At 43.5% G+C, this 15,420-nt stretch overlaps 1 protein-coding gene across 7 annotated transcripts in view; it reads left to right on the top strand.

Moving 5' to 3' along the window:
• ADAMTSL1 (ADAMTS like 1) overlaps nucleotides 1-15,420 on the top strand; it is a 690,570-nt gene that overhangs the window by 393,502 nt on the left and 281,648 nt on the right. For 6 of the 7 annotated variants that reach the window (XR_010588651.1, XM_065549471.1, XM_065549470.1 and 3 more), the window contains exon 3: nucleotides 6,895-6,951. The exons of the other annotated variant lie outside the window; for it this stretch is intronic. Coding sequence is in view for 5 of the 6 variants with exons in the window: in XM_065549471.1 (XP_065405543.1) it covers nucleotides 6,895-6,951 (57 nt within the window). In the remaining variant the exon portion in view is untranslated. The remainder of the gene's footprint in view (nucleotides 1-6,894; nucleotides 6,952-15,420) is intronic. 7 annotated transcript variants of the gene reach the window in all.

Below are 15,420 nucleotides of genomic sequence, written 5' to 3'. Positions count from 1 at the left end.
AGTGATTGGCTACAGCTTAAAGGGCCATGTATGGCTTGTCATGTCGTCATGCTAGAGTGCATTATATTTAGGTATTCAAAAAATCAAGCCGGTTCTTTTCATATTTTTATCACTCTGTATTGTTGAAATGTGGTGTCTCATACATGAAAAGCTCACTGTGCCCATTATAAATCTTCCAAATATAATTGAAAACAGTTACAGTAGTTCAAAGACTGCATAGTTCAGCTATTGCTCTTCTCTGTTACCTATATGTGACTGTTTCTCTAGAAAACTGTGAGGAAAGATCAAACCAGTATCTTAAATGCCTATATACAAATGTGAGAAGTATGGGTAATAAGCAGGAAGAACTGGAAGTGCTAATAAATAAATACAACTATGACATTGTTGGCATTACTGAAACTTGGTGGGATAATACACATGATTGGAATGTTGGTGTGGATGGGTACAGCTTGCTCAGGAAGGATAGGCAGGGGAAAAAGGGAGGAGGTGTTGCCTTATATATTAAAAATGTACACACTTGGACTGAGGTAGAGATGGACATAGGAGATGGAAGTGTTGAGAGTCTCTGGGTTAGGCTAAAAGGGGTAAAAAAACAAGGGTGATGTCATGCTAGGAGTCTACTACAGGCCACCTAACCAGGTGGAAGAGGTGGATGAGGCATTTTTTAAACAACTAACAAAATCATCCAAAGCCCAAGATTTGGTGGTGATGGGGGACTTCAATTATCCTGATATATGTTGGGAAAATAACACAGCGGGGCACAGACTATCCAACAAATTCTTGGACTGCATTGCAGACAACTTTTTATTTCAGAAGGTTGAAAAAGCTATTAGGGGGGAAGCTGTTCTAGATTTGATTTTAACAAATAGGGAGGAACTCGTTAAGAATTTGAAAGTAGAAGGCAGCTTGGGTGAAAGTGATCATGAAATCATAGAGTTTGCAATTCTAAGGAAGGGTAGAAGGGAGAACAGCAAAATAGAGACAATGGATTTCAGGAAGGCGGATTTTGGTAAGCTCAGAGAGCTGATAGGTAAGGTCCCATGGGAATCAAGACTGAGGGGAAAAACAACTGAGGAGAGTTGGCAGTTTTTCAAAGGGACACTATTAAGGGCCCAAAAGCAAGCTATTCCGCTGGTTAGGAAAGATAGAAAATGTGGCAAAAGACCACCTTGGCTTAACCACGAGATCTTGCACGATCTAAAAAATAAAAAGGAGTCATATAAAAAATGGAAACTAGGACAGATTACAAAGGATGAATATAGGCAAACAACACAGGAATGCAGGGGCAAGATTAGAAAGGCAAAGGCACAAAATGAGCTCAAACTAGCTACAGGAATAAAGGGAAACAAGAAGACTTTTTATCAATACATTAGAAGTAAGAGGAAGACCAAAGACAGGGTAGGCCCACTGCTTAGTGAAGAGGGAGAAACAGTAACAGGAAACTTGGAAATGTCAGAGATGCTTAATGACTTCTTTGTTTCGGTCTTCACCGAGAAGTCTGAAGGAATGCCTAACATAGTGAATGCTAATGGGAAGGGGGTAGGTCTAGCAGATAAAATAAAAAAAGAACAAGTTAAAAATCACTTAGAAAAATTAGATGCCTGCAAGTCACCAGGGCCTGATGAAATGCATCCTAGAATACTCAAGGAGCTAATAGAGGAGGTATCTGAGCCTCTAGCTATTATCTTTGGAAAATCTTGGGAGACGGGAGAGATTCCAGAAGACTGGAAAAGGGCAAATATAGTGCCCATCTATAAAAAGGGAAATAAAAACAACCCAGGAAACTACAGACCAGTTAGTTTAACTTCTGTGCCAGGGAAAATAATGGAGCAAGTAATTAAGGAAATCATCTGCCAAACACTTGGAAGGTGGTAAGGTGATAGGGAACAGCCAGCATGGATTTGTAAAGAACAAATCATGTCAAACCAATCTGATAGCTTTCTTCGATAGGATAACGAGTCTTGTGGATAAGGGAGAAGCTGTGGATGTGGTATACCTAGACTTTAGTAAGGCATTTGATACGGTCTCACATGATATTCTTATCAATAAACTAGGCAAATACAATTTAGACGGGGCTACTATAAGGTGGGTGCATAACTGGCTGGATAACCGTACTCAGAGAGTTGTTATTAATGGTTCCCAATCCTGCTGGAAAGGCATAACATGTGGGGTTCCGCAGGGGTCTGTTTTGGGACCGGCTCTGTTCAATATCTTCATTAACGACTTAGATATTGGCATAGAAAGTACACTTATTAAGTTTGTGGATGATACCAAACTGGGAGGGATTGCAACTGCTTTGGAGGACAGGGTCATAATTCAAAATGATCTGGACAAATTGGAGAAATGGTCTGAGTTAAACAGGATGAAGTTTAACAAAGACAAGTGCAAAGTGCTCCACTTAGGAAGAAAAAATCAGTTTCACGCATACAGAATGGGAGGAGACTGTCTAGGAAGGAGTACGGCAGAAAGGGATCTAGGGGTTATAGTGGTCATAAGCTAAATATGAGTCAACAGTGTGATGCTGTTGCAAAAAAAGCAAACATGATTCTGGGATATGTTAACAGGTGTGTTGTGAGCAAGACAGAAGAAGTCATTCTTCTGCTCTACTCTGCTCTGGTTAGGCCTCAGCTGGAGTATTGTGTCCAGTTCTGGGCACCGCATTTCAAGGAAGATGTGGAGAAATTGGAAAGGGTCTAGAGAAGAGCAACAAGAATGATTAAAGGTCTTGAGAATATGACCTATGAAGGAAGGCTGAAGGAATTGGGTTTGTTTAGTTTGGAAAAGAGAAGACTGAGAGGGGACATGATAGCAGTTTTCAGGTATCTAAAAGGGTGTCATAAGGAGGAGGGAGAAAACTTGTTCACCTTAGCCTCTAAGGATAGAACAAGAAGCAATGGGCTTAAACTGCAGCAAGGGAGGTCTAGGTTGGACATTAGGGAAAAGTTCCTAACTGTCAAGGTGGTTAAACACTGGAATAAATTCCCTAGGGAGGTTGTGGAATCTCCATCTCTGGAGATATTTAAGAATAGGTTAGATAAATGTCTATCAGGGATGGTCTAGACAGTATTTGGTCCTGCCATGTGGGCAGGGGACTGGACTCGATGACCTCTCGAGGTCCCTTCCAGTCCTAGAATCTATGAATCTATAAAAACTATATGTGCTGGGACTAAGTAAAAATGAATCAAAAGTAACCTACAGGTTACAATGTCTTCCCAATTTTTTAAGTGAGATATTTAATGTACATAATATACCAAATTATGTTCCCATGAAAGGGAATAGTAGTTTCCCCAAGGAGAATCTTTTATACATATGCATACAATAAATAAATTCTGTGTTCTCACTGTTAGAATACCAGAACTATTTTGGGCAATATTACACAACTCCACTTAGAAATCACAAGCTTAGACTTTCTAAATTTGACTTAATAGCTTTTGCAGCTTCGATCACATATTGTACGACTTTTGCAAAAACTTTATTTTTATTGCATAATAAATGACTGATTTTGTGGCACAATGGAAATCTGCGCACACCTCCTCCTCTTCCTCCACCCCCCCCCCCCAAAAAATAGTTTACATTTTTGCTTGGGAAGAATTTGTGTGTGAGATCGGGGAAGATTGAGGTTAGGAAGGAGTTGTTGTCTTTAAGTTAAAATGAAATTTCATCTTTCAGTTCTACAGCCACTAATTTGATTTAAGTTAAATCACACTTAGAGTACCCTGAAGGCCTCTTTGTGTTCTGTGAAGTAAGTTAATTGCCTCAGATTTCATGTGCAAAAGTCACCTACTGGTTCCACATACATTTTTGGGGCTTGATTCTGCAAGCCCACCACATGTTGAACTCCAGCTGGAGTTGACAGAAATTCCACATAGGGTCTGATTATGCAGACCTTCCATATCTCTTCTCTTGTTTCTCTCTCTTTCAAATGTGAAGAGAAGTATGTATTGTACTGCTGTTTTGGGGTTGTTGGTATTTTTTTCAATTTTGTGGATGCTTTGTTAGCATGTATTGCTCCATTGCTTTTCAAAACCAGTTGGTATCAATTTTTCATAATTTCAAAATAAAAAACAAGCGTGTGTTAAAAAAGGTGTGGGGGGGAAATAGTTGGGGTTGCAGTTCTTTTCAAATGGAATTCAGCTAATGATACCTGTTTTCAGAAGACAAATCATCACCATATTAGTAGAACTTATATGAATGAATAAGAATTGGTATCTTGATGTGGCCATGTGATTATCCTCTTGCTAACAATGAATTCAGGGGAGAAGCAAAAAATAATTAAAGTACTCTCAGTAAGAAAACTAAGAGATAATGGGTAAGCTCAACTGGTTACAAGTAAACCTGTGAGTGGGAAGGAGAGTAAAGAAAGGCAAATAATTAAAAAACGGCAAATAATTAAAAAATTAATAGAAAATAACTCCAAAATGTGAACATGTTTCCAGGAAAGTGAAGTCATTTTTAATCTTTTTGTCTTTAAGTTTCTTGTTGACACAGAACATTAATGTGTACAAAAAGTAAACTCTATATGAATACTACTAATGATTATATAGCGTTAGAGTGAGCTATATGATATGTATGTGCATTGTCATAGGGTGGCAGGCCCCTGTAAATAAAGTAGATCCAGCAGCCCTGAGCCAGAGCCGGCCCGGCCTCCCTCGCTCTCCTGCTTCCCCACTGGCCGCGCGGCCCGCTCTCACCGCCATGGCCTTCACCTTCGCCGGCTTCTGCTACATGCTGGTGCTGCTGCTGCTCACCGCTGCCCTCATCTTCTTCGCCATCTGGCATATTATAGCATTTGATGAGCTGCAGACTCAGGCCTTACAAGAATCCCATAGATCAATGTAATACACTCAATCCTCTTGTACTTCCAGAATACCTCATCCATGCATTCTTCTGTGTTATGTTTCTCTGTGCAGCAGAGTGGCTTACACTGGGTCTCAATATGCCAGTGCTCCTAATTAGCCAATTAGAGCAGTACCTGGGGGCTATAAAGGATCAGGGGGAGTCCTGGTGAGAATCAGGAAAGATCAGGAGACTGGAGGAGCTCTCTGGAGAAAGCTGCAGAAAGCTCTCTGTGGACTCTCCCTGGCAGAGGGAGGAATTGGCTAGGAGACTGTATGTTTGGTTCCTGGAAGAGGGTTGAAGGCAGGGCATTAGCAAGAGGGATTTGCTGGCTGGCATCCCCAAGCCAGGATCAGAGGGCTGAAGGGAGGAGGAGCAGTGGAAAAAAGAAGTTACCTGATGTTTCTAAGCTGAAGAGCTGGAGCCAAGGCCTGGAGAGGGTTGAAGGCAGGGGAGTAGTGGAGGAGCTTACCCACTGACATCCCTATGCCCAGAGAACTGGATCCAGAAGAGCCATGAGAGGGCCAGAGGAAGTGACGGATGCACCTCTGGCCAAGGATGATTTTCCAGCAGAGAGGCTGGGGGGTTCCCATTGGGAAGAGCAGGTGTTCACTCCATTTGGAAGGCCTGGGTGGCTGTCCTGGTACAAGGACCAACAGAGTCTAGGCTTGGTCGAAGGCACCAGTATATGATATGATACGTTGAGCATCGTGGGAAGAGACATCAGGGGATCTTAATGACCATTTGCACTTGAATGGGAAATGAACTACATGTTTGGGACTCTTATTATGGACTGTTTTGAACTATGTTCTGCTAATAACCACATTGTTGAATGAGAGGATAAGCCTGCATGGAATTACTGGTGGCTCTGAGAGGGGAAACTGTCCCTGTCATGTCATGGCCTGCATCAGGGAGGCACTCCAAGAAAGGTTGCCCTATGATATGCATGTAAATATATACCTCTAGTTGGTAGAGGGATGATGGCATGATTTGGGTAAGGTAGCACAACAACAGTTCCAAATTCCCTTACCACCCAGCCCTTCTCAAAATAACAGATGGGAAATTTCAGAAACTGATGGCTGAGTATTTCATTCTGATTTACACACAAATAATTTCAGATTTGTGCTTTTAAAACCCTGTTCCCATATTTGTGAAAAGGGAGAATGGACTAATCTAGTTTTAAGAATCTCCTGTTGGAGATGCTCAAAAGGGTGCTAACCTTAAGCCAATATGCAAATCAAGAGGCTCGAGACTGTTGACTTTCAAGTGCCTGTGTCTGCTAGCAAGAGAGGGATGCTATGGGCTTATGCAAAGCCCACTGAAATCAATAGACTCCCATTGACTTCACTGAACCTTTGATCAAATCTGGTATTTGCATCCTGGATAACGCCAAAAGTTTGTTGCATTGGTCATCACAAATTTATTTTAAATTAATCTTGTGCAAATCTATTATGAGAGTCGTTGTCCGTATTCCCTTGTATATTTATCTTTTAAGATCTGAATATTCTGGTGCCATATTCGGGCTCTTCTTTTTCTATTTTGTTTTTCAGTGTCCAAAATATTTAAACTTCTCATTCCCTCAGAGTTTTCTTATAGCTTTTCTGTCAGGCAGAACTTTCCCTTTAAAGAGCGTAGGTTTCTAAACTGGGTAGGTTATATTATGAATATGCCTCATGATCCAGACCATGCTGGCTCAGCCAGTGTTTTGTCAACTAAAATAAATGTTAAGATGCAGGATCTGAGCATTCATGGGATGGGAAGGTTATAATTTATTGAAAGGAAGCTATGTCCTGCATAAACTAATTCCCTTTGGGTTTCCAGTACAAGAACACAGCCTGGCTTCTGAGTGACATAGCTGACTTACTTTAGCTGTGGTAAAGGCTGCAGTATATCACCAGCAGATGTCTTTGAGACAACCGGAAAGTAGTAGGAGTGCAAGGAATTATACTGATGATGAGGAATCATCAGTATAACTCCAAATAGCTCCAAATGTTAATTTAATTCCTAGTTTTTAAAGCTTTTCCTCTTGTGGTTACTTTTCTCTTCTTTTTTCTTTAGGGCACTGGAGGAGGAGATAATGGTTTGGAGTTACTTGATGAACAGTTAACCAAAGCAGTAAGACTCTCCATAATATTTGTTAATAATACTCTGTGAGGTGCTTTCAGTTATCTTGGTATCAGTGAAAATGAAAATTGTGGCTTCTAGAAATATTGCGTTCACATTAGTCTAATGAGGGCATAAGGGAATTGCATTGTCTCCGTAGCACTAGGCAATCCAGTCAAATTAATGTACTACAATTAGGCAGCATCGTCAATTAGAATCTTGCACTTCCTTAGCAGTTGCACAAAGAGTAACACTCACAAATTATTTTACCTGGCAAATGGCATTCAGAGCGTCATTAACAATAAATATAATACAGGCATCTTTGTGGGTGTTGTTGAAAATGGGCAATTGCCATGCCCTGGTGTTTTGGTTTGCCGCGGGATGCTCTAATGTGCACCTTAAGATGGGAAATATAGCTCACACTGCTCTAAATGTATCTCCGCTGATTAGTAAACATCTCGTTTTTAGTAGCACCACCAACTGTATGCTGTCAACAGGCTTTTGTGTCCTAAATATTAATTCTTGGAGCTTGATTTCACTCAGTGATAAGCACAGGAATGAATTAAACACGAATGTAGCCTGCCTCCATCAAATTTCAGGGCATATTGAAGTCAATGAAGTTACATGGATAAAAGCCAAGAGGAGAATGAGGCTCGCTCTTCTAGGATCTCATAAGCTCACTAAAAATGCAGAAAACCAGAGCATATTTGCAATCTATGTTTTGTGTTTGTTTAAAAAATAATCAATAACTCATATTTAGAAATCACTGCTTTGATCTAAGTAGCAGCAGCAGAAGGCAAACCAGCTGTACCTGGCTGTCCAGACTCTGCAAATGGAGGGGGCTTGTGTTAGATTCAGATATTTTTGTAGTACTTTTTTGTCATTCATGTATCATGGTCTAGTGCAGAGGTGGGTAAACTACAGCCGCCTATCTCCTGCCCGGCCCCTGAGTTCCTGCCCCGGGAGGCTATCCCCCGGCCCCTCCACTGCTGTTCCCCCTCCCTTGCAGCCTCAGCACACTGCGCCACTGGCACAATGCTCTGGGTGGTCAGGCAGCACAGCTGCAGAGCCGGGGCCTCACCCGGTGCTCTGTGCTGCGCGGCGGCGTGGCTGACTCCAGCCGGGCAGTGCGTCTGCCTGTTCTGGTGCTCTAGGCGGCGCAGCTGTAGCGCCGCCAGCCACTGGTGCTCCAGGCAATGTGGTAAGGGGGCAGGGAACAGGTGGGGTTGGATAGAGGGCAGGGGAGTTCAGGGTGGTGGTCAGGGGGCAGGGGTGTGGATAGGGGTCGAGGCGGTCAGAGGGCAGGGAACGGGTGTGTGTGTGAATGGGTGCAGGAGTCCTGGGGGGCAGTCAGGAAGGAGAGGGGGGGCTGGATGGGGCAACAGGGGGCAGTCAGGGGCAAGGGTTCCGGGGGCGAGAAGCAGGGGGGGGGGTGATATGGGGCAGGGGCGGGCCAAGCCTGGCTGTTTGGGGAGGCACAGCCTCCCCTAACCAACCCTCTATACAGTTTCTGAAACCCAATGTGGCCCTCAGGCCAAAAAGTTTGCCCGCCCCTGCTATAATGTATTACATCCCAAAGTGCCTTGCTTTTAGATGCAGGGATCAATTTGCCATCTTCTGTTGAAATGCATCTACCTCTGAAATGGAATGCAGCAGTCAGTCGTTCCCCACTAGAAACAAACAGCCACTTTAGAAGGGAAAGTGATCAAGGAGTGGCTTTAGAAGGGAAGGTGAACAAGAACTTATCCAGTTGAAACAAAGGAGAGAATGATCAGAGGGGTAGCCATGTTAGTCTGTATCCACAAAAACAACAAGGAGTCCAGTGACACCTTAAAGACTAACAGATATATTTGTTTTTATAAATCTGTTAGTCTTAAAGGACAGCATGTAGTTTGGTACAACATAATTAGAGGAAATAAGATTTGAGCCAGGGCAGTGAAGCAAGCTATGCTTGTGAAAAGTATCATGGCATCACTAATATTTAAAATATTCTCTGCCCAAGAGAAAATCCTTGAGTGTGTGTGATTGGAATATTGTGTAGTGTATCTTTGGCTGCTAAAATCTCCGATGTCTGGAAGTAATTGTGACCTCTGGAGTCTTGAATCCAAGATATCTAGCTATAATGAGAGCATTTTTCGTCATTCAGAACTACTAACTAAAATAAGTCAAATTTTAAATTTGCTTTTCATGAGTTTCTGTTTTTCTCCAAATATCTGCTTGTTAATTGACCACTGCTGTTCATGGTCTTCTGCTTACACTATAAAGGTTACACTTTGTGTCAATCACATTATCATTGTAATCTTTGGAAGGAAAGTCATGAAATGCTGCAGGCTGATTTAGTGGGTAAAAAATAGTCTTTCCCTACTGGGCTCTTCGTTTGAGCCCAGATTATATTCTTAAGAAAAATAAGGTTAAAGGCAAGGGATGTATTCTTCTTTTAGGAGAGGGATATATACACAGCACTATTTTTCTTACTTATTCCTGACATTTCGTCTATTATTCCTAACGTCTCCTTAGAGGATAAAAAAAGCAATTGCTCGTCAGTTTCATAAGAAAAATGATTAGCTTTTGGCACAATGCCAAGAATAATTAAGGAACTCAGGGTAAACCTTACATAAAAGCAACAGCATTGTCCTCCTTATAAAGAAGATCGCAAAAATATAGACATTTTCCTTTTTTGAAAAAATTATTTAATCAATATTAACATACATGAACTTTTCATACAAATATTATCAAAATGAACCCATATTTGTTATCTTTAAAAACCCCATTTGTTTTTGGTCAATCTCATCATTAACTTTATATTTATTTTGTTGAAATTCCCAAAATAGTAACCACGTTATATAACTTATTTGATTGTGATAGGAGGAGTCTCTCCACTTGATAACACTCCATAGCATAAAACAAGTAATACATTATTCATCACAGCCTTGGAGAGTTGGTGCTCTTGGACTGAAACTGGTTTAACTCTGAGGTGCTATGGAGGATAATCACTTATTTATTTGTTAAAAAAACAACAATATGCTCGGTGCTAAACATGACAAGGATCAAGACGGTGTCAGCCCTGGAAATGTACAAACTAAAAGATAATTTCTCTGCCAGGCAATCTGTGTTGCTGGCCATCTGACCCCTGCTTCTCTAAGTGGGAGGGGAAGAGAGTTTCTACTGAGCCAAATTATCATGCTCCTTGTAGTACCATGGGCCAAGTTCTGCATTCAGAGCTGCTCCCATTATAATCGATTGAAGCAGTTTGTGCATATCCAAAGGTGAAGCTTGGCCTTGTGTTTGGATAAGCTACTTTCTTGACTGGTTGTAGTGCATATGTGCCTGCACACAAATCCACACGCACAGTGTGTTTCCCCAGCCAATTCTAAATCAATCATAGTAAAAGGAGCCAGCTCTCACCCCATAGTATCAACATCAACAGTATGAGACAAAAATGTCTCTTTCTGCAGTCATCATTTGATACAAGAGAAACAGTGTCATTTTAATTGATCACTGTTGCAGGATTCCTGTCTTCTGCTGGGCAAATAAACATCCCTGCTTTACCATAGCATTAATCAAGCAGCAGGAAACCATTATCCTGTGACAATGTTCTGATGCATCAACATTATGTCTTAATTACTTGTGAAGAAAGTTACCTCTTTGAGCTGACAGGATTGCATCGATTTTGTTCTGTCAGTTCACAAAGTTCTTTTTAGTGTTTCCTCCTGAACAAGAGAGAAAAAATGACAGAAATTAGAGGTGGAGAAGAACTATTAGGTGACTTTTCCTGTCCTCCTGCTGTGTACAGTATTTATTATTGTGTGGTAGCACCTAGGAGCTTCAGCATGAACCAGGACCCCATTGTCATAGTTGCTGTACCCAAACAAAACAAAAAGATGGTCCTGCCCCTAAGAGCTGCCTAAGTGCTTTGTCTCTTATCTCAAGTGAATTTTTTTTTGCGCTTACCAGGTTAGAGACTGTATCACAGTCCAATAGATTTCTCTGTCAGGAAGCGTTTCCTGATATTCAGTCTATATTTTCCTGCTCTTAGTTTCTTTAGGAAGAAGGAGCCAGCAAGAAAAGTCTATTGTACAGTGGGCCAAATTCTACCTGTTGGATTCCTGTGCCCACCTCCTATTGACTTCACCTGGAGTTGTGCATTCATTCGAGGTGAGAATTTGGCCAACTGCAAATAACAGTGTAATGTATTGTGGGATACTGCAAAATGAATGTGTCAGTTTACATATCCCTCCCACACAATCTTTGCCGGATGCCCTCTGAATCAATTCAGTCTAAATAAGTTTTAATTGGACATAGTATCAGTATAACCTGCTGTGAGTTCTTTTACTCATCTGCTGTTGAAAACACTTTGGGCCTGATATTCCTCTGGTTTAAATTGATGCAACTCCATTGAAGTCAGTGGAGCTACCCTGCTTTACGGTTGCTGGGGATCTGGCTCAGCAGATTTGTATCCAGGATGCTCACTTGCTTTCTGCTTATGGTCAAGGGTGAATGGATAAGCTATGCTGAAAGGCTAGACCAATAGCACATGTTGCCATGTCTCGTTGTTTATTTGTAGAAGTGATCTTCTAATTAGAAACACAGCCGCTGACCTAACAATGTGATGAGAGGTTTCAGAGTAGCAGCCGTATTAGTCTGTATCCGCAAAAAGAACAGGAGTACTTGTGGCACCTTAGAGACTAACACATTTATTAGAGCATAAGCTTTCGTGGGCTACAGCCCACTTCATCGGATGTGGCACCTTAGAGACTAACACATTTATTAGAGCATAAGCTTTCGTGGGCTACTGCCCACTTCTTCGGATGCATCCGATGAAGTGGGCTGTAGCCCACGAAAGCTTATGCTCTAATAAATGTGTTAGTCTCTAAGGTGCCACAAGTATTCCTGTTCTTTTAATGTGATGAGAGGCATTTTAATAAATACAAGTATTGATCCCAGGGAACCATGTGACATTTCCACTGCCCAGCGCTGCTTAGAAACCAACAGCTGTCTGATATACAGCCTAATCTGAACACTTGAGTTTTACCACTAAATCCTTTTTTGAAAATGACTTATGTACCCAGCTGTTATCTCTGCTATCGTCTCCGAGCCAGCACCAGATGGCATTTCCAGGGCACTTCACCATCTCCACTGGATTCCTGAGTCATTCTGGGGAGGATCGGGAAGGAGAGCAGTATTGCTCATTAATGAGGCTGCTACGTGAGTCATGCCTCCCACCTGTCCATTCCAGGCCAGATCAAGTAAGCATGGCTGTGCTCATCTGAAGAGCAGGGCCGGCTCCAGGGTTTTGGCTGCCCCAACCAGCCAAAACAAAAACAAAACAAACAAACAAACAAACAAAAAGCCGCGATCGCGATCTGCGGCGGCAATTCGGCGGGAGGTCCTTCACTCCCAGGCTGAGTGAGGGACCGTCCGCCGAATTGCCGCCGAATACCTGGACCTGCCGCCCCTCTCTGGACCGGCCACCCCAAGCACCTGCTTGAGAAGCTGGTGCCTGGAGCCGCCCTGCTGAAGAGACAAGACAGGTTATACTGGTGCACCAACTTGCCAATCTTTTCTTTTACCCAGACAAGCCACTTCTAAGTAATGACATATTTAAAGGCCAAATTTAAAAAAAAAAACAAAAACAACCACCCTCCAACCCCATGGAGACAAAACAATTTAATGGGAATTCATATTAAAAAATATTCCTTGCTGGAACTTGTTTTTATTGCATGGTGGGGTTTTTCTCTAACCTGGAGAAGTCTTGCTTGGTCTCTTTAACAGCCCCTGCTGTTGTTCCCATTGATTCCAGTGGCACATGCTGGGGAGCCCCAAACCCCCACTGTGCTGTTGACCTTTATCACTGAGATAGCTGTGGACTGCAGTGGAGGATTATTCCTTATATGTCCAGCAGGACTTTGCAGACTCTTTCCCTGGAAGTACTTTTATTCTCTCTTCTCCTGTCTTCTTGCACACTCTTTCCTCCTCCTTTTCCCCTTTCCAAGCCTCCCACCACCACCACCACCACTTCCTCACATCCATCCTGCTACTGCTTTCTTCTTTAGCTCCTCAGTGGTACCCTGGAGGGCGCTGTAGCACTGTTGGCTGCTTCTTGACAGCAGTCGCCTGCTTCTGTTGGGTGTTAGTGTGAGGTTCTGTGCCAGCTCGTCAGCGCTGAAGTTTTGCTCTCCCGTTACTCGTGCACTTACACACTTTCTGTTCTTACATACACACATAAAGCCATATTCATTCCTGGCATAGCTATCCTGAGTGACTTCAAGGGAGTTACCCCAGTGATGAATTTAGGCCACTCTGTCTACACTAATGGAACTGCTCTCTGCAAATCAAGCTCCTGCATGGCTTCCTCATTCTGTAGAGTTGTGGTTTGTCTTTATCATGTCATATTCCCTTCCCTTATCTAGCTATGGTCTGCAGTCAGAGCACAGCTGGCTGGTCCTCCTGTTGAAAAGCACAGTGACCATATCTTTTGAAATTTCCACAAACATGTAGCAGTTTTTAAATGTTTGTTTGTTTATGTTTGAGTGTGTGCATGCCACGGGAAGGTGTGTTAGCCTTAGGGTATGTCTACACTACGAGAGTAGTTCGATTTTACTTAAAGCGAATTTGTGGAACCGATATTACAAAGTCGAACGTGTGTATCCACACTAAGGCCAGTAATTTGACTTTGGGAGTCCACACTAACGGGGCAAGCGTCGACGTTGGAAGCGGTGCACTGTGGGCAGCTATCCCACAGTTCCCGCAGTCCCCGCTGCCCATTGGAATTCTGGATCGAGCCCCCAATGCCTGCTGGGGTCAAAAATGTGTCGAGGGTGGTTTTGGGTAACTGTCGTCATTCAACTCTCACTCCCGCCCTCCCTCCATGAAAGCGCCGGCGGGCAATCAGTTCACGCATTTTTCTGGTGATTGACAGCGCGGACGCCACAGCACTGCGAGCATGGAACCCGCTGCGATCATCGCTGCAGTTATGGCCGTTGTCAACACCTCGCACCTTATCATCCACCTTTTCCAGAGGCAGATGCTGAGAAATCGGGCGAGGAGGCTGCAGCAGCGTGGTGAGGACATGAAGTCTGAGAGTGGCACAGACCTCTCACAAAGCACGGGACCCTGCGCCGTGAACATCAGGGTGGCAATGGGTCATGTTGATGCTGTGGAACAGCGATTCTGGGCCCAGGAAACAAGCACGGACTGGTGGGACCGCATAGTGCCGCAGGTCTGGGATGATTCACAGTGGCTGCAAAACTTTCAGATGCGGAAGGGAACTTTCCTGGAACTTTGTGAGTTGCTGTCCCCTGCCCTGAAGTGCAAGGACACCCGGATGCGAGCAGCCCTGACTGTCCAGAAGCAAGTGGCCATAGCCCTCTGGAAGCTTGCAACGCCAGACAGCTACCGGTCAGTCGCGAACCACTTTGGCGTCAGCAAATCTACCATGGGGGTTGCTGTGATGCAATTAGCCAACGCAATCGTTGATGTACTGCTGTCAAAGGTAGTGACCCTAGGAAACGTGCAGGTCATCATAGATGGCTTCGCTGCGATTGGATTCCCAAACTGTGGTGGGGCTATAGATGGAAGTCAAATTGCTATCCTGGGACCAGACCACCAGGCCAGCCAGTACATTAACCGAAAGGGTTACTTTTCAATGGTGCTGCAAGCACTGGTGGACCATAGGGGACGTTTTACAAACATCAACATCGGATGGCCGGGCAAGGTTCATGACGCTCGTGTTTTCAGGAACTCTGGTCTGTTTACACGGCTGCAGGAAGGTATTTACTTCCTGGACCAGAAAATAACTGTTGGGGATGTGGAGATGCCTATAGTGATCCTCGGGGACCCAGCCTACCCGCTAATGCCCTGGCTCATGAAGCCCTATACAGGCGCCCTGGACACTGAAAAAGAACTCTTCAACTACTGTCTGAGCAAGTGCAGAATGGTGGTGGAGTGGGCTTTTGGACGTCTCAAGGGGAGATGGAGAAGCTTACTGACTTACTCTGATCTCAGCAAAACCAATATCCCCATTGTTATTGCAGCTTGCTATGTGCTCCACAATCTCTGTGAGAGCAAGGGGGAGACGTTTATGGTGGGGTGGGAGGTTGAGGCAAATCGCCTGGCTGCTGATTACGCCCAGCCAGACAGCCGGGCGATTAGAAGAGCCCAGCGGGATGTGCTGTGCATCCGGGAGGCTTTGAAAGCTAGGTTCCAGTGTGAGCAGGGTAACCTGTGGCTATTAAGTTTGTTTAAGCAGAAGCTGAACCTGCCCCCGTTTCTTTACCCAGTTAATGTTGACTATCCTCTCCAGTTACCAATCCCCTTCCCCTCCTTCCAACACACCTTTAACAATAAAATAAATGAAACTTTGTTCATTAACACCGTTTTCTTTATTAAGGATTTCGTGGTAAAGTGTTGAAACTGGGACGCAGACTGTGGTGGGGAGTGGGTGTAGTGATGGAAAGGACGCTTCTAAACTCGAGGAATGAC

The sequence above is a fragment of the Chrysemys picta genome, chromosome 6, assembly GCF_011386835.1.
Source record: "Chrysemys picta bellii isolate R12L10 chromosome 6, ASM1138683v2, whole genome shotgun sequence".
NCBI classification, from domain to species: Eukaryota; Metazoa; Chordata; order Testudines; family Emydidae; genus Chrysemys; species Chrysemys picta.
This window is presented reverse-complemented; position numbering and strand designations above follow the sequence as displayed.